The sequence below is a fragment of the Oncorhynchus gorbuscha genome, linkage group LG14 (assembly GCF_021184085.1).
Source record: "Oncorhynchus gorbuscha isolate QuinsamMale2020 ecotype Even-year linkage group LG14, OgorEven_v1.0, whole genome shotgun sequence".
Classification (NCBI taxonomy): domain Eukaryota; kingdom Metazoa; phylum Chordata; class Actinopteri; order Salmoniformes; family Salmonidae; genus Oncorhynchus; species Oncorhynchus gorbuscha.
The window spans coordinates 48,263,042-48,281,516 of record NC_060186.1 but is presented as its reverse complement, the minus strand read 5'-3'; the positions used below and the strand labels follow the sequence as shown (position 1 = coordinate 48,281,516).

The 18,475-nt window shown below is 42.5% G+C and overlaps 1 protein-coding gene across 1 annotated transcript; it reads left to right on the top strand.

Annotated features, from left to right (window-relative positions):
* Positions 1-10,466: 10,466 nt before the first annotated feature.
* LOC123995764 (serine protease 27-like) lies at positions 10,467-18,475 on the top strand. Its single transcript, XM_046299436.1, has 6 exons — positions 10,467-10,588; positions 15,262-15,282; positions 15,415-15,577; positions 16,902-17,170; positions 17,359-17,507; positions 17,826-18,475. The coding sequence occupies exons 1-6, from the start codon at positions 10,531-10,533 to the stop codon at positions 18,114-18,116; spliced, it is 951 nt and encodes a 316-aa protein (XP_046155392.1). The 5' UTR covers positions 10,467-10,530; the 3' UTR covers positions 18,117-18,475.

Below are 18,475 nucleotides of genomic sequence, written 5' to 3'. Positions count from 1 at the left end.
CCGTGGGGTGTGTCCAAACACAAGGTCAGCAGGGCTGAATCCTAAGGACTCTTGTATCGTTTCCCTAATAGCAAATAGGACAAATGGCACCCCCTCATCCCAATTGGTACTGGTATCCATGCAATACTTGCGTAGCATTGCCTTCAGCGTCTGATGCCAGCATTCGAGAGCCCCTTGACTCTCTGGATGATACGGACTGGAGACGTGATGGGAAATACACAGCGTATTTAACACATTTGAAAACAGTTTGGACATAAAGTTGGATCCCTGATCAGTTTGGATTACTTTAGGGAGTCCAAATGTAGAGAAGAACTTCACTAGTGCCTTCACCACAGTCTTAGCCATTATCGTATGGAGAGGAATAGCCTCTGGGTATCGAGTAGCACTGCACATTATTGTTAGTAGGAACTGGTTACCTGACCTGGTTTTCGGCAATGGACCTACACAATCAATTATCACTCTTTCAAACGTTTCCCCCACCACAGGAATCGGGCAGAGCGGTGCTCGAGGAACTGTTTGATTCGCTTTCCCAGAGAGTTGACATACGTGACATGTTTTACAAAATTGGACCACGTCCGACTTCAGACCTGGCCAGAAAAAATGACAAAGGACTCGGTTATAAGTCTTTATGATCCCCAACTGTCCAGACCAAGCCTGGTCATGGGCGAGTGACAGCACCTGCTGTCGGAACAGTGTAGGAACAACCACTTGACACACTTCACTCCAGTCACTAACGGTGACATGAGCTGCCCATTTACGCATCAAATCCCCTGCTTCCATAAAGTAGGCTGTCTCTCTGGTTTTTGCTTCCTCAGTGGAAATTTGCATTGCCCCCCCCTCCCCTCCTACGCTGCTGCTACGCTCTGTTACTATCTATACACAACCAATTAAATAAATCTACCTGCATCTACATAATTACCTCAATTACCTTGACTCCGGTGCCCCCACATATTGACTCTGTACCGGTACCCCCTGTAGATAGCCCCGCTATTGTTATTTACTGCTGCTCTTTAATTATTTGTTTTTCTTATCTCTTACTTTAAAAAATATATATATTTTCTTGAAACTGCGATTTTGGTTAAGGGCTTGTAAAATTAAGCATTTCACCTGTTCTAATGGGGCATGTGACAAATACAAATTGAGTTGATTTGATTAGCTAGTTCAGCGATTTTACACATTTCAACATTTGTTTCCTCCCTCCTTTAGCATGTATTAATAACATCAGTCCACTTTCTCTCCCCCAGGTGGCCATGCACAGCTGTTAAAAATGCTTCATATCGGCTTTTTTTCTTGTTGCTCTTTTCATACTTCGAGGGATTTGTGTGCTGAAGTATGAGCTGTCTCCCCTCTGTCTGTCTGTCTTCTCCAGTGTGTGGCACTGATTCTCTCAACAAAGATTGTGGGGAGCCAGGATGCATTTGCAGGGAGCTGGCCATGGCAGGCCAGTCTGCACAGACAGAGCAGCCATTTTTGTGGAGGCTCCTTTATCAACAAATAGTGGGTCCTGACTGCTGCTTATTCCTTCTTCTTCCTTCTTAAGCCCGTTCTGTTTGTACCAAAACAGTTGGAGCAGACCACAAAAGATCCAAAAATTACAATAAGTGTGTTTTAATTCAGTGTGATTATGAATCTACTGGTAAATATGTTCTTGTGATGTAAATAATTAAGGTGGCAAGCAAATGTTATTTTGTATTGCTACATTTGGTTGTTCATCAGAACTCAGTTCATATGACTGTTAAATGCTTTTCTATTTAGTCATCACACTTGATGATTAAATGGAAACATATTGTTTGTATATTGCGGGACTAAGCACACACCCCTGAGGGGCCGCCGTGTTGAGGGTCATTGTGGTGGTGTTGTAGCCTACCCTTATTACCTGGGGCAGCCTGTCAGGGAGTCCATGATTCAGTTGCAATGGGAGGTGTTCAGTCCCAGGGTCCCGAGCTTGAAAGGTATTATCGTGTTGAACGCTGAGTTTAGTCAATGAACAGCATTCTCCCATACAGTAGGTATTCCTCTTATCCAGGTGGCAGAGAGCTGTGTTAAGTGCAATTAAGATTGTATCATTTGTGGATCTGTTGGGCGGCATCCGAATTGGAGTGTGTCTGGGATGACGGTGTTGATGTGTGCCATGACCAGCCTTTCAAAACACTTCATGATTACAGATGTGGGTGCTACAGGACGATAGTCATTTAGGCAGGTTACCTTGGAGTTCTTGGGAACAGAGACAATGGAGGTCAGCTTGAAACATGTAGGTGTACCCAGTAAAACAGCTGTTAAGCTGAAGATTGAAATAGGTTCAATTTCTACCTCCATCTTAACATCCTATGATGTGTTAGATCTGGGATATCGTTCAAATAATGTAAGCCTGCTTTCCTTCCTCCCTATTCACAGATTTCAAAAGGTTGGATTTGGTAAAAACCAAAATGGGGAAGGCCTTGCCTGTACAAATCCAATCATCCACAGATCAGTGTTTATCTCAAAAAAAAGGAAGAAAGAAAACCAGGGTGGAAGCAAGCATGGAAAGAAGGTTGTACTTAAAAAGTATTCTAAGGACCTCTGTTTTGAATTTATAAGTCTGCTGGATTAGGTTGGTCCAGGTCTCTTGTGGTCTGCCCCCGAGGAGGGAGGCACTGCCTCTAAAATGAGTCTTTCTGGGGATAAAGAGAAGGGGGGAATTGTCTTTAACATGAGATAGGGGGGCACTGCCTCTAAAATTAGTGACTTTGAAAGGGTGGTCTCAAAGGGTCATAGGGGGTTTAAAGTGTGTGTGAACGTGTAGGTATGTATGTTTACTCTTTAACTGTAAGGATGATAGAATTACAAATACACAATTTAATTTAATTGCAAGGCAGCGGAGGACACAGAGAGGAAGAGAGAGAGCGAGAGAGAGTTTTAGAGTTTTAACCTGTTCAGGATACCACGGTTTACTGCCCCTTCTGGAGGATTTGGGTACCCATATAAAACAGGATACATTTTTTTCAAAAGTTGCTAATATATGCATGTAAAAAATATTATCGAATAGAAAACACTCTAACGCTTATAAAATCGTTTAAATTTTGTCTCTATGTAAAGCAGAAGTGTCAGGGCATGCATTCTCCCAAAGTCTCTCTTGTAATGGAAAAAGTTGGCACCACTTTGACGTCATCGTATACGCACTTACCAAGCTGTTACAAGCCTGGGAAGAGTCTGTATGTGTTCAGCGCGAAGCCTGCTTCCAATGAGGCGTGTAACTGTGAGAATCGCGCGCTCACGAGACTTTGAGCGTGCCGAAAGGTCTCGGTCACGCCAAAAAACAGTGCACCTATTTGCGCGCTCTGCACATTTTCTCTCTTTCCCTCAGGATCGATTAAAAGACGTGTGTGTTTCGCTTCGTCCTCACAATTGCTGTAGGTCCTTCTGTAGCTCAGTTGGTAGAGCATGGCGCTTGTAACGCCAGGGTAGTGGGTTCGATCCCCGGGACCACCCATACGTAGAATGTATGCACACATGACTGTAAGTCGCTTTGGATAAAAGCGTCTGCTAAATGGCATATATTTTTATATATATATATAACATGTTAAAGCTTAATTATGAACATAGTTTGACAAGTTTACTCGACATATGATATATATTTGACGTTTTGGTGCGCATCCACTTGAAATTTGCCTACATTTTGACCGAAAAGTGGTTATTTTGAGAACCGAAAGACGCAGACTTGAAAACTGAACGCTAATTTGGTGAGTATAATCCCTTCCAGGTCTTCTGATGGAAGAACAGCAAAGGTAAGGGAATATTTATGTGTTCATTTTGGGTTTCTGTCGACTCCAAGATAGAGGAGTCATTATGCTAATGTGGGAGCGCCGACTCCCTATTATAGCCTAGTAAACGCAAAATGTAATGTTATAAATAAAAGTAACACAGCGTTTGCATTTAGAAGAAGTGTATCTTCCTATACATATGTAAAACATGCATATTTAGTCAAAGTTTATGATGTGTATTCCTTGTTAGCTGACGTTATCTGCCGGAGCTATTTAATTTCTCCGGACATTTTAGTAGCATTTTTTGAACGATGCATCATTGTAAACAGAGATTTATGGATATATATAGCATATTATTGAAAAAGAATGAATGTACTGTGTAACATGTTATATTACTGTCATCTGATGAAGATTTCAAAAGGTTAGTGAAATGATTTTTCTTTTAATCCTGCGTTTGTTGATTGCATATTCCTTATTTATTCCATATTTCCTACTTGGCTATGCTAATGAGCTATGTCTGCGGTGGTGGTTTGACATAAATATGTGCTATGTTTTCGCCGTAAAACATTTTAGAAATCTGACTTGCTGGCTAGATAAACAACTTGTTTATCTTTCATTTGAGCTATTTTACTTGTTAATGTGTGGAGGTTAAATATTATTAGGAATATTTTTGCGCATTGTGCGTTATGGTAATGAGCTTGAGCTGTAGTCACGCTACCCGCACAGGAATATAACCCCCTTACTTAAATCATCTTTATTGGGTCTGGGGGCCCAACACACAATAAATACTTATACAAAACCACAGTTACACATCAATTAAAAACACAACTCCAATTCCTCCTCCACAGTAACTAAACACAACAGCCTCTGAATACCCCAAATACTAAAAAACAGATCAATATTGTTGATAAGTTTATAATAGGCAAACTCAACCCTTAGTCTCGCTGCCAACATTCCCTCCAGCATTCCCACCACATCCACAGACCCCTGTCCCCGAATACTGTTCTTTCGGGTCTTCCATATCGCTAATTTTGCTGCCCCTAACACAAAATTAAGCAACACAACTACTCCCTTTCGACTGAACCTGTACTTTGGCCCAAATATATACAGTTGGGAAGAGAAAACCTCTCCCAATAATGAGAACCAATCAGTGATCAGTTCAATCATCCCGACCAACCTGGGACACAGTAAAAACAGATGTGCCAGAGTTTCAGACTCGGCACAGAATGGACACCCCTCCCCAACATTAGTGTCCAGGTGTACCAGATGCATGTTGGTGGCTATAGCTCCATGTATTATCCTCCATTGGAGGTCAGCTGTCCTCTTATCAATAGGCAGTTTGTATAATGATCACCAACAGCGTTTTGGAGAGGCACCTGGACCAAGCACACCCGGCCACCTCGTCAATTTTACCCCTTCCAGGGAAGAGGCATGGGACACCTTTATACATATTCTGTACATGGCCTTCTTTCCCACCTCCTTGAACTCCCCCAGCTCCAGGGTATCGAAGGAAAGCAGCATCCCCACATCCTCCTCGAATGCCCCCATCGCAGCACTAACAATCAGTGCAGGGAACACATAATCCAGACCCTCCTTCCACCGATCAGAATTGGAAGTGTCAGTCACATACTGCAGATGAAGCCCTGGCAAGGAATCTCAGACCTCATCGACGACCTTCCTCAGTAGGCGAGATGATCGGATCCCCACTCTTTCTCCCAGCTCCTCAAACGATCTGCTCCTGCTCCGCATCAGATGACCCAGCTTGGTACACCCCACGCCTAACAGGCATGAACGTAGGCTGGCTGAACCCAGAACTGGATGGCAGTGTTGTGAAAAAGAGGCTCTTCAAAAAGCCACATCCCTGGTGGCGTGCTGGCCTTACGGGACTTGACAAGGACTCTCCAAGCCTGCATAACAGACTCATAAAATGGAGTCAGGCCAGGCAAATCACCACCCTCCAGCTTTAAGAGGAAAAGGTGCTTGTCTAAGCCCAAACAGCCGCCTCTCCTCATCAATATTTAGGCTGTTTCGACCCAGCTAGAACCGTCTCTGTACAACAATCTCTGGGCTGCTTGGAGCCGGAAAGCCATGATTCTAGAGGAAATGTACACCAGGCCTTGCCCACCCTCGTGCAGTGGCAGGTACAGGGCTGCAGCTTTAATCCAGTGTTGTCCAGACCAGAAGAAATTGACAAGGGTCCTCTGAAGCTCTTGTATCAGACCCTTTGGTGGCTGCAAAATCATTAGTCTGTGCCACAGGGTAGAGGCTGCAAGATTATTAGCTACCAGGACCCTTCCCCTATAAGACAGCTGGGGCAGCACCCATTTCCACCTTGACAGTGGCACACACTTTCTCCGCTACACCCTCCCAGTTCTTTTTCTGAAAGACATCGGAGCCTAGAAAACCCCCCCAAAGTCTTCATCCCATCTTTGCCCCACTGAAACCCCCCCCCTGGTAACTGTGGAGTGGACCCCGTTTGAAGCCGACCTGCCCACAGCGTTTCACTCTTTCCCCAATTGACTCTAGCTGAGGAGGCCCCCTCATACACCTTTAAAACGTTTTAGAGAACCTTAACATCCTCACCCCCTGTAATAAAAACTATCACGTCATCTGCATACGCAGACAGTGCTATCGCGGGATCCTTCATTACACCTGGCACAGAGAAACCAGTAAGCTTCACTCTTAAAAAACAAAGCATTGGTTCAATCGCTAGACTATATAATTGCCCTGAAATTGGGCATCCCTGCCTGATGCCCCTTTGGACAGGGATGGGGCAACTCAAACCACCCCCCACCTTCACCATACACGAGGCCCCAGCATACAGTAAATTCATCCAAGACAAAAAACATCCCCAAACCCAAAGTACTGGTGGTCCACACAAAAGCCTTCTCCTGATCCAAAGAAAGTAAACCCACATTTACATCAGACAGTTTACAAATGTCTAAAACATCTCTTATCAAGTTGTCAACAATAGAGCGATCAGGTACACAGTAGGACTGGTCCTTGTGGATCAACAATCCCAGATACTCTTTCAACCTGTTTGAGGGACATTTAGAAACAATTTTGTATTCAGTGCACAGCAAAGCAACAGGTCTCCAATTTTTTATGAGAGCCAAATCCCCCTTTTTTGGCAACAGTGAAAGTACCGCACGTTGACAGGATACAGGAAGAGAACCCTCATGAAAAGATTCACACACCACTTCATAAAAATCCTCCCCAATAGACCCCCAAAAGTGCTTATAAAACTCAGATGGTAAACCATCGATGCCAAGGGCTCGGCCTGTTGAGAGCTGCATAACTGCTGTGGACAGCTCTTGCAGTGTAATGTCAATGCGATTCTCTGCTCAGGTCCCAATTGAGGAAGACCGTAACAACTGTTCAGTACACAGAGAGTCACAATCCTCCGCCTTATAGAGGGCCGAGAAGAAATCCACTGCATGTTGACGCATTTCAATGTCATCCGTGGTCACCTTCCCATCAGGAAGACGAAGGCAAACCATCTGTTTACGTTGAAATGTCGACTGTCCTAGGTTTTTTTTAAAGCGCTAAGAGCATCCATATCCTTGAGGGAAGCGAAACGAGACTTAATCAAGGCACCCTTCACTCTTTCATGCAGAAACGACCTCAGTTCATGTCTCTTGTCCTGTAAGTTCATGACTAGTCCAGGGTCGTTCTGAGTGAGCAGCTTCAATTCAATAGATAGATTCAATACCTGTTCAAGGGCCTTGATAGTCTCTTTAACTTCAATTTGAGACAGAGCAGTATACTGTTGACAAAATACTCATATTTGGGCCTTCCCAACCTCCCACCATTGTCTCAAGGACTCAACATTTCCTTTTATAACCCTCCATTTTCCCAAAAACAACAAAAACCTGTCCCAAAACATGACATCATGTAACAATTTAACATTAAAATACCAGGTAATGACCTTCGTGACAGGAAAAGTGAATATCAACAGTAACCATATATATGATCAGAGAAATCCACAGGAGTAATGGCACACTTTCCAACCCTACTACAGTATTGCTCAGATACACACAACCTGTCTAACCTTGCTGCACTGACACGACCTTCATTCATTTTTAGCCATGTGTACTGCCTAACGTTTGCATTCTTTACTCTCCACAAATCAGAAAGCTCGAACTCAGTTAATAGGCCAGACAGGCAAGTGGCTGACCGCAGGTGAGGTTCATCAAATCAAATTTATTTATATAGCCCTTCGTACATCAGCTGATATCTCAAAGTGCTGTACAGAAACCCAGCCTAAAGTTGCAACTCCGTGCCCTTCAGCGGTGCGATCAACAGTAAAATCCACTGTACAGTTCCAGTCCCCCCTAAAACCATACACCCCTCTTGGTCACACTGTCTTAAGGTTTCCTTTACTTGATCAAATATAGCAATACGCTCTGTACCCTCATTAGGAGCATAAACATTTTTAAAAAACACAAAAAAAACATAACATACCCATACGTAGAATGTATGCACACATGACTGTAAGTCGCTTTGGATAAAAGCGTCTGCTAAATGGCATATATTATTATTATTATTATTATTATTATTATTATTATTATAACATCCACCTTGACCAATAAAACCCGACCCATGACAATCTCTGTTGTAGATACCACAGTCACCCCTAAGCCTGAGGAAAACAAGACTGCCACCCCAGCACTGAAATTAGTACCATGACTGAGTACATGCTGCCCCTCCCACCACATACCCCAGTCAACCGTATTTTCCTCATCACTATGTGTCTCCTGTAGGAAAACTACATTAAGCCTTTTCTATTTTATTACTTCTAATACCCAAGCCCTCTTATTCCTGTCCCTTCCCCCATTAATATTGAGAGAACCAACCCTTGGTACCTCCATATAGAAAAGAGAAAAGAAAAGCAGAAGAAACCACAGAGAAATCAAGGAGAATAAAGACACCCCATGAAGCATGATCATCATCATTATTTTAATCTTCTCTTAATATGACTACGTTTCCCACCACCTTTTGCTGCTGCAACAGCAGTAATACATTTCCTCAAGTGAAACCGCTTCTTCTCACTCAATTGGTCTAACCCCACCGTCTTCTGTAACATCACAGCTGACCTCACAAACTTATCAACATCAAAAGAATCTGCCAATTTGACAGATTTCCCAAAAGCCTGATACAGAAACTCATTTACCTCCTCTAGATCATAAACTGAGTCCTCACCAGCAGCTGTCATATCAAAAGAGATATCCATATCCTTCTCCTGATCCTCAGCTGAGACCACAGACAACTGACTCCCCTCTACCACATCCCTTTCAACACTCCCCACTTGCACCTCATCACTCGTACCAGGCATCTTCTCCACTACCTGAGAGTCTAGCTCCACATGAACCCCAGCACTCGTAGTGGCCATCTCCTCCACTACCTGGGAGCCTAGCTCCACATGAAAACCCTCCTGTACATCATTACTCGTAATGGGCATCTCCTCCACTACCTGGGAGCCTAGCTCCACATGAACCCCAGCACTCGTAGTGGGCATCTCCTCCACTACCTGGGAGCCTAGCTCCACATGAACCCCCTCCTTTACCCCAGCACTCGTACTGGGCACCTGCTCACCAGTCTGAGGAACTGGCTCTTCAGATACATCCTTACCTTCTACAACAATACTTTTCTGTAGCATAACATTTCCCTCTAATAAAAGTTGCAACTCCGTGCCCTCAACACGGATAAGTTGTTCCTCAGCAACAGGTGATTTTGGCTGCTCTACCGTTGTCGGTTCACCTCTCCCTACATCAGAGGGCCCAGGCGTTACGATGACCACCTGCGCCCCTCCCTCGGCCTTCTCCCATTTCGGGCAAGCATGTCGCTTATGACCAACATCCCCACACTCAAAACACTGTTGACTACCCGTACTAGCATAAGCCATATACATTCTATTGTCATACTTGATTTTAAACGATAACTCTAAAGTCTGCTCCGGTGAGTCCAAAAACATAAACACCTGTCTCCGAAATGACATTACCTGTTTCAGCGCCGGGTGTTGATGGAGAAAAAAGCGGCGTAACTTGAATGAACATTCCTTTAAGAAGTACGCAATGCTCAACCATCCGATCAACCAGACACTCTTCTTTAAGAAATACCACCACCGCTTTATTCATCCGGGATGCATAAGCAACATTCTCATAGCCTACCTTCTCTCCTACAGCGACCAGAAACCGTGACAGTAGACAGGGACGGCATCCCCATTCGGGCTGCCATCCCCGCCAAAATCAGGGTAATTTTGATACGAAAAACAAAATACTTAATTCTACCACAACAAAAATAATAACCTTAATCATGCACAGAAGAAAAAAATGCCACCAAGAAATAGCAAACCGAAAGAAAGTTGTGAGTATCTAACTCTCCACAACACACTCACTCCTTCACTCAAACAATTCTCAGCATGCACCAATCACTCCCAGCATGCAGAGAGAGAGAGAGAGAGAGAGCGAGAGAGAAAGAAAGAGCGAGAGAGAAAGCGTGCGCGAGAGATAGAGAGAGAGAGGGCCAATGACATGTGTCATGAGGCATGTGTCACACCCTGACTCAACAATACAAGCTATTACCTACCTATGTACATACCACAGGAGGCTGCTGAGGGTAGGACGGCTCATAATGTCAGAAATGGCGCTAATGGAATGGGTGGTGAATCATTACCACAAGCCCATCCTCCTCATTTAAGGTGCCACCAACCTCCTGTGGTACATACCTCCTCCTCCAACAAAAGGTATTTTAAATACAGGACACACACAAAGCCGTAGCAGCTAATAGGATGGAGTCGGGGTGGGTCTTGTGTGCTGTTGTATTTTCGTTGACCTGCATGGGAAAAGGTAGAGAATTATTATTATTATTATTATTATAGACTAGCAGTCCACTTTGAGTTACTTTAATACATTTAGAGAAAGCTCAACAAGTTCACACTTTACCAAGTACTGTACTTTTCCAAGTAAATCATTTCACTGTTTTGACTAGATTCCTATAGACAGATTGGGTTCTTTCCCAAATGAATAAAGGAACGTTTAGACTGCATTAAAACTGTGAATATGTTTGATATCACTGCTTTTACAGTACATTACAGGAATATAATATATTTTGGACTGTGTGTATATTTGCTTTTGTAATGATTACTGCCTCATTTTGAGAGACCCCCCAAAAAAAAGTTGAGTATTTAGGAAGTTGAAATTATCTATGAAAAGTAATTGAAATTATACATGTCTTTTGAAATTATGTAGTCATTCTTATACTGAACCTTTGAGTATAATGCAAGTCTTGCACATGACACCACTTTAATCGATAATTAATATGATAGCCAAAACATTCTCCACAGGACTGTCCCAAGTGATATTACTGTTTAACAAAAACAAAGTGGTTTCCACACTGACTAAATCAAAGATTCTCACTCAAACTACCGTTATATCTACTTCTTATTATCAAAAGTCAACAATGTATATATATTTTTTTATTTAACCATTGTTTAACTAGGCAAGTCAGTTAAGAATAAATTCTTATTTACAATGACGGCCTTGTCACATGCGCCGAATACAACACCTTACAGTGAAATGCTTACTTACAAGGCCTTAACCAACCAGCAGTTTTAAGAAAATCCCTAAAAAGATAAGAGATAAGAATAAATAATTAACGAGCAGTATAGGACTATAACAATAGTGGGGATATATACAGGTGGTGCCGGTACAGAGTCAATGTGTCAATGTGTGGGGGGCTCCGGTGTCGAGGTAATTGAGGTAATTATGTACATGTAGGTAGAGTTATTAAAGTGGCTATGCAGAGATAATATATATATAGTATAGCAGCAGCGTGGGGGAGAGGGCAATGCAAATAGTCTGGGTATCCATTTGATTAGGTGTTCAGGAGTCTCATAGCTTGGAGGTGGAAGCTGTTTAGAAGCCTCTTGGACCTAGACTTGGCGCTCCGGCACCGCTTGCCGTGCGGCAGCAGAGAGAACAGTCTATGACTAGGGAGGCTGGAGTATTTTACTATTTTTTAGGGCCATCCTCTGTCACCGCCTGGTATAGAGGTCCTGGATGGCAGGAAGCTTGGCCCCGGTGATGTACTGGGCCGCACGCATTACCTGTAGTGCCTTGTGGTCGGGGGCCGTGTAGTTGCCATACCAGGCAGTGATGCAACCCGTCAGGATGCTTTCGATGGTGCAGCTGTAAAAATCAAAAGGGTCTTGTCAGTCTCCTGATGGGGTATAGGTTTTGTCGTGCCCTCTGCTTGGACTATTTTAGTTGGTGATGTGGACGCCAAGAGACTTGAGGCTGTAAACCTGCTCCACTACAACCCCGCGTGCTCGGCCCTACTTTTCCTGTAAGTCCACAATCATCTCCTTTGTCTTGAGAAAGTGAATGAGACTAAGAACATAATAATGGGTGCCCCATTGTTATAACTGGAAATGCCAGTTTGCTTGTCTATCGTCTTTTAGCCCTTAGAAGGACATCCACTGAGCAGCACAAAATGGTCTATAAACAAAGGGTTGATATGACAAAAACCCTACCAGCATTGAGTTACCACAAGTTTCACCTAGTGAGCCAAGTATATTCTTGACCAGTGGATTGTTTCTGTGACATATATATATATACAGTGTAAGCAAACAGTCTTCGGAAAGTATTCAGACCCGTTGAATTATTCCCCATTTTGTTACGTTACAGTCTCGAACATACTACACACGTTTCTCCCCCTCGAACATACTGCACACAATACCCTATAATGACAAATGACAAAGCGAAAACAGGTTTACAGACATTTTTGCAATTGTATGAGAAAAAAAAATGTCCAATCATTTGAATTTACCACACGTGGACTCCGATCAAGTTATAAAAACATCTCAAGGATGACCAATGGAAACAGGATGCTCCCGAGCTCAATTTCAAGGATCATAGCAAAGGGTCTGAATACTTACAGTTGAAGTCTGAAGTTTACATACACTTATGTTGGAGTCATTCAAACTTGTCATGGCTTTAGAAGCTTCTGATAGGCTAATTGACATCATTTGGGTCAATTGGAGGTGTACCTGTGGATGTACTTCAAGGCCTACATTCAAACTCAGTGCCTCTTTGCTTGACATCATGGGAAAATCAAAAGAATCAGCCAAGACCTCAGAAAACAAATTGTAGCCCACCACAAGTCTGGTTCATCCTTGGGAGCAATTTCCAAACACATGAAGGTACCATGTTCATCTGTACAAACAATAGTACGCAAGTATAAACACCATGGGACCACGTAGCCGTCATACCTGTAACGATTGTCGTTGCGAGAAGGAGAAGAGGACCAAAGTGCAGCATGGTACGCGTTCATAATAATTTTAATAAAGATTAATACTGACCAAAAACGACAAACGAACAGTTCTGTAAGGTGCAACACTAATCGGAAAATAACTACCCACAAATCATAGTGGGTAAACAGGCTGCCTAAGTATGGTTCTCAATCAGAGACAACGATAAACAGCTGCCTCTGATTGGGAACCATATCAGGCCAAACACAGAAATACAAAAACATAGAACACATAGAATGCCCACCCCAACTCACGCCCTGACCAAACTAAAATAGAGACATTAAAAAGGAACTAAGGTCAGGACGTGACAATACCGCTCAGGAAGTCTCCTAGAGATGAACGTACTTTGCGAAAAGTGCAAATCAATCCCAAAGGACCCTGTGAAGATGCTGGTGGAAACAGGTACAAAACTATCTATATCCACAGTAAAAACGAGTCCTATAACGACATAACCTGAAAGGCCGCTCAGCAAGGAAGAAGCCACTGCTTCAAAACGGCTATAAAAAAATCCAGACTACAGTTTGCAACTGCACATGGGGACAAAGATTGTACTTTTTGGAGAAATGTCCTCTGGTCTGATGAAACAAAAATAGAACTGTTTGGACATAATGACCATTGTTATGTTTGGAGGAAAAAGGGGAGGCTTGCAAGCTGAAGAACACCAACCCAACCGTGGAGCACGGGGGTGGCAGCATCATGTTGTGGGGGTGCTTTGCTGCAGGAGGGACTGGTACACTTCACACAATAGATGGCATCATGAGGATGGAAAATTATGTGGATATATTCTAGCAACATCTCAAGACATCAGTCAGGAAGTTAAAGCTTGGTCGCAAATGGATCTTCCAAATGGACAATGACCCAAGCATACTTCCAAAGTTGTGGCAAAATGGTTTAAGGACAACAAAGTCAAGGTATTGGAGCGGCCATCACAAAGCCCTGACCTAAATCCTATAGAAAATTTGTGGGCAGAACTGAAAAAGTGTGTGCGAGCAAGGAGGCCTAAAAAACCTGACTCAGTTACACCAGCTCTGTCAGTTGGAATGGGCCAAAATTAACCCAACTTATTGTCACACCCTGACCATAGTTTGCTTTGTATGTTTCTATGTTTTGTTTGGTCAGGGTGTGATCTGACTGGGCATTCTATGTTGTGTGTCTAGTTTGTCTGTTTCTGTGTTTGGCCTGATATGGTTCTCAATCAGAGGCAGGTGTTAGTCATTGTCTCTGATTGGGAACCATATTTAGGTAGCCTGTTTGGTGTTGGGGTTGGTGGGTGATTGTTCCTGTCTTTGTGTTTGTTACAGCAGATAGGGCTGTTTTTGGTTTTTCACATTTCTTGTTTTGTATATTGTTCATTTATCATCTTCATTAAAGATGTATCACAATAACCACGCTGCGTTTTGGTCCGCCTCTCCTTCAACAGAAGAAAGCCGTGACACTTATTGTGGGAAGGCTACCTGAAACATTTGACCCAAGTTAAACAATTTAAAAGCAATGCTACCAATTGAGTGTATGTAAAATTCTGACCCACTGGGAATGTGATGAAAGAAATAAAAGCTGAAAATAAATATTTTTCTCTACTGTTATTCTGACATTTGACATTCTTAAAATAAAGTGGTGATCCTAACTGACCTAAGACAGGGAATTTTTACGAGGACTAAACGTCAGGAATTGTGAAAAACTGAGTTTAAATGTATTTGGCTAAGGTGTATGTGAACCTCCTTCAACTGTATGTAAAATAAAAAAAGTATGTTTTTTGTTTTTAATACATCTGCAAAAATGTCCAGAAACCTGTTTTTTGCTTTGTTTTAATGGGGTATTGGGCGTTGATCGATAAGGAAACGTTTTTAATTAATACATTTTAGAATAAAGCTGTCACGTAACAAAATGTGGAAAATATTTTGATAGAGCCACAAATTGTAAGATTTCCAGCTACTTAAACGGATAGCATGTCTCTTTAAGCCCGAGGTATTGAAACTTTTTCAGCAGCTTTAGAATCTATACATTTAGATTTGTTTTCACATCAACAATAAATTCATAAAATGTTAATCTCTTATCAAATTATGATAATCAATAAATACTTTTACTCAATACATTTTATTTTTCAAATCATACTTTTATTTGAACTTTATCACGCTTGAATAGTGCTTAAAGCACTATAACCTGGTAACTGAAAACCCCTTTAATAACATCAATCCACTCTCTCTCCACCAGGTGGCCATTCACAGGCAAATGGTAAGTTGCTGTTATTACATGCAACTGCATTGCTTCAAATCAGCTAGTGTATCCTCCTCAATGCTCTTTTTATACAGTGAGGGATTTGTGAGTTCAATCATGAGCTGTCTCTCCTCTGTTTGTCTTCTTCAGTGTGTGGCATTGCTTCTCTCAACACAAAGATTGTCGGGGGTCAGGCTGCAGCTGCAGGTAGCTGGCCATGGCAGGCCAGTCTGCACCGCTCCAACAGCCATTTTTGTGGAGGCTCCCTTATCAACAAAGAGTGGGTGCTGACTGCCGCTCACTGCTTCCCCAGGTAGAAAGACATAACCTTACCCGTCCCCCAACCCATATATTATGTCTTGGTGATATTTTAATATCTATAAGCTGTCTTTGTCTATGTACTGAATGATCTATTTTAATCATGTATTAATCACTTAATTCAGAGAACTAATTCAAAGTATAATGTATTTTGGTAATTTTTTCAATGAAATAAATGTAACTTGATAAATATAGTTGTAACTGCCAAAATACAGGATAAGGTATCTTAATAGGGTGTTGAGACACCACGAGCCACCAGAACGGCTTCAATGTGCCTTGGCATAGATTCTACCATTCTACCGCATAGATTCCACACACACACACACACACACACACACACACACACACACACACACACACACACACACACACACACACACACACACACACACACACACACACACACACACACACACACACACACACACACACACACACACACACACACACACACACACACACACACACACACACGTTTTAACCCCCTATGATCCTCTGAGACTCCTCTTTCAAAGTCACTTCTAACCACTTCTAGCCATGGTAGCCAAAATAATGTGCATCGGCTGTTCAAGCACACCATTTAATTTTTCTTGAGGCAAGCCAAAGTTTCGTCTCCGAAGAAGTCTATGCCCTACTCCCTACTACAGAAGAACTAGACCGGAGGAAAGTACCAGAGAAAAGTAGCCTACACATCAGTCAGAGCGCTGTCTGGTGATCCAATGACAAGAGCAAAGACATTTCATCTGAGTGGAGAAGTGCAACTGCAGCGCAAAGTTAGACCTTTTACGTTTATGATTTGAGGAAACCCTGACTGAGGCTGAGCAGAATTTTACCTTTATTTTACTAGGCAAGTCAGTTAAGAACAAATTCTTATTTTCATGTACAATAAGAAGCATTTTATCTTTGTTTACAAAATGCAGCAAGATATCTTATCTGCTTTTTATATTTATTTTCTGCTTGAAAAATACAAAATCCTGCGTTAATGCGGCCCCTGGTGATGGGATGTTAATTGCTTAATTGTCTCAGGAACCAAACCTGTGTGGAAACACCTGCTCTCAATTGACTTTGTAGCCCTCATTTATTCAAGTGTTTCCTTTATTTTGGCAGTTCGCTGTATGTGCTTGCTAGTTTGTACTGTACTTGTTTTAAAGCACAGTATTAATGGTTGTCAAATAAGTTGTAGGAGTGGTAATGACTCCAGTGAGGTGACATTGTCTCTCTAAAATACATACCTGAATTGTGTAAACGACATCAGCAAGGACACTAATAGTCTAATAATCACATTAATAATAGTTATTCCCAACTCTCTTCATTCTCAGCACCAGCACGTCTGGCCTGCTTGTCTACCTGGGCCGGCAGAATCAGCAAAGCATCAACTCCAACGAGGTATCCCAAACGGTCTCTCAGATCACCCGCCACCTGAACTACAACAGTGCAACCAGCGACAATGACATATGTTTGCTGAAGCTCTCATCACCTGTCACCTTCACTGACTACATCCAGCCGGTCTGCCTGGCAGCAGTGAACAGCACCTACTACACTGGCACTAATAGCTGGGTCACCGGATGGGGCCATATCAATAGTGGCGGTGAGATCTGATGGTCCCGATGCTGACTTTGCATTGACAAGCCATACATACCCTTTATATACCTGCACATATATCCACTTTTTTGCAAGTAAATGCTGTTCCAATACAGTTGCAGCAGAAAAGAAAGAATCAGAAATGTATACAACAGAATATCAGCAAAAGTTGATTTCATGGTCTCTCCTCCTCAGTGCCCCTTCCCTCACCCGGGACCCTACGGGAGGTGACTGTGCCAGTAGTGGGGAACAGGAAGTGTAACTGTCTCTATACTGGATTGGGTTCAATCACAAACAACATGTTCTGTGCTGGTCTACTGAGTGGAGGAAAAGATTCCTGTCAGGTGATGCATGGCTGTGTTTCATTCCAGATAGTTGCGGAGCTAAAGCTGCAGTTTAGCTGCAGTTTGCAGAGCTAATATTCAATGGTAAGAAAGAGATGATCATGAATCAAACTCATGAAGACTTCTAAAGATCATTTCATTGTTCACTGACCCTGATGATTAACCTGGTGGCTCAGTTGGTAGATCATGGCACTTGCAACACCAGGGTTGTGGGTTTGAATCCCACAGGGGACCAGTATGAAGAAAGTATGCACTCACTACTGTAAGTCACTCTGGATATGAGCACCTGCTAAATTACTAAAATGTATCCGTCTACAGGGAGACTCCGGAGGGCCAATTGTGAGCAAACAGGGTCTGGTCTGGATCCAGTCTGGGGTTGTTAGTTTTGGAAAAGGCTGTGCCGAAGCAAATTTCCCAGGAGTGTACACCAGAGTGTCCCAGTACCAGACCTGGATCAACAGCCAGATCAGCACTGACATGCCAGGCTTTGTCACCTTCTCCTCCAGAGGGACTGACTCTGATCTCAATGTCACCTGTAATGCACTGTCCAGTGGGGCCACACTCTTCTCCCTCTCTCCTTTTCTTGTCTTTCTCTATCTATTCCAATAGAGGACACACTAAAAGTGGATGCTTAACTTTACTCACTGTATGTGAAAAGTACTGGGATAGTATGTTTATACTCTGAACAATAAGTGATGGGTTAAATTTAATATGAATCTACTGTATCTAGTAATATTTGTTGATTGTGATGTAAGTCATTAAGTTGGACAGCAAATGTCATTGTGCTATGGGATTACATTTGGTTGTTTATCAGAGCTTAGTTTATGATTGTTGTTTGCAGTTATGCTTAGCTATCACACTCAATGAATACAACTTGTTTTTCTCCATTTAATCATGAAGTTATGTATATTTGTCCATCTTGAGTGTACTGTATCTGCAAATAAATACACTATTTACAGTGAACTACA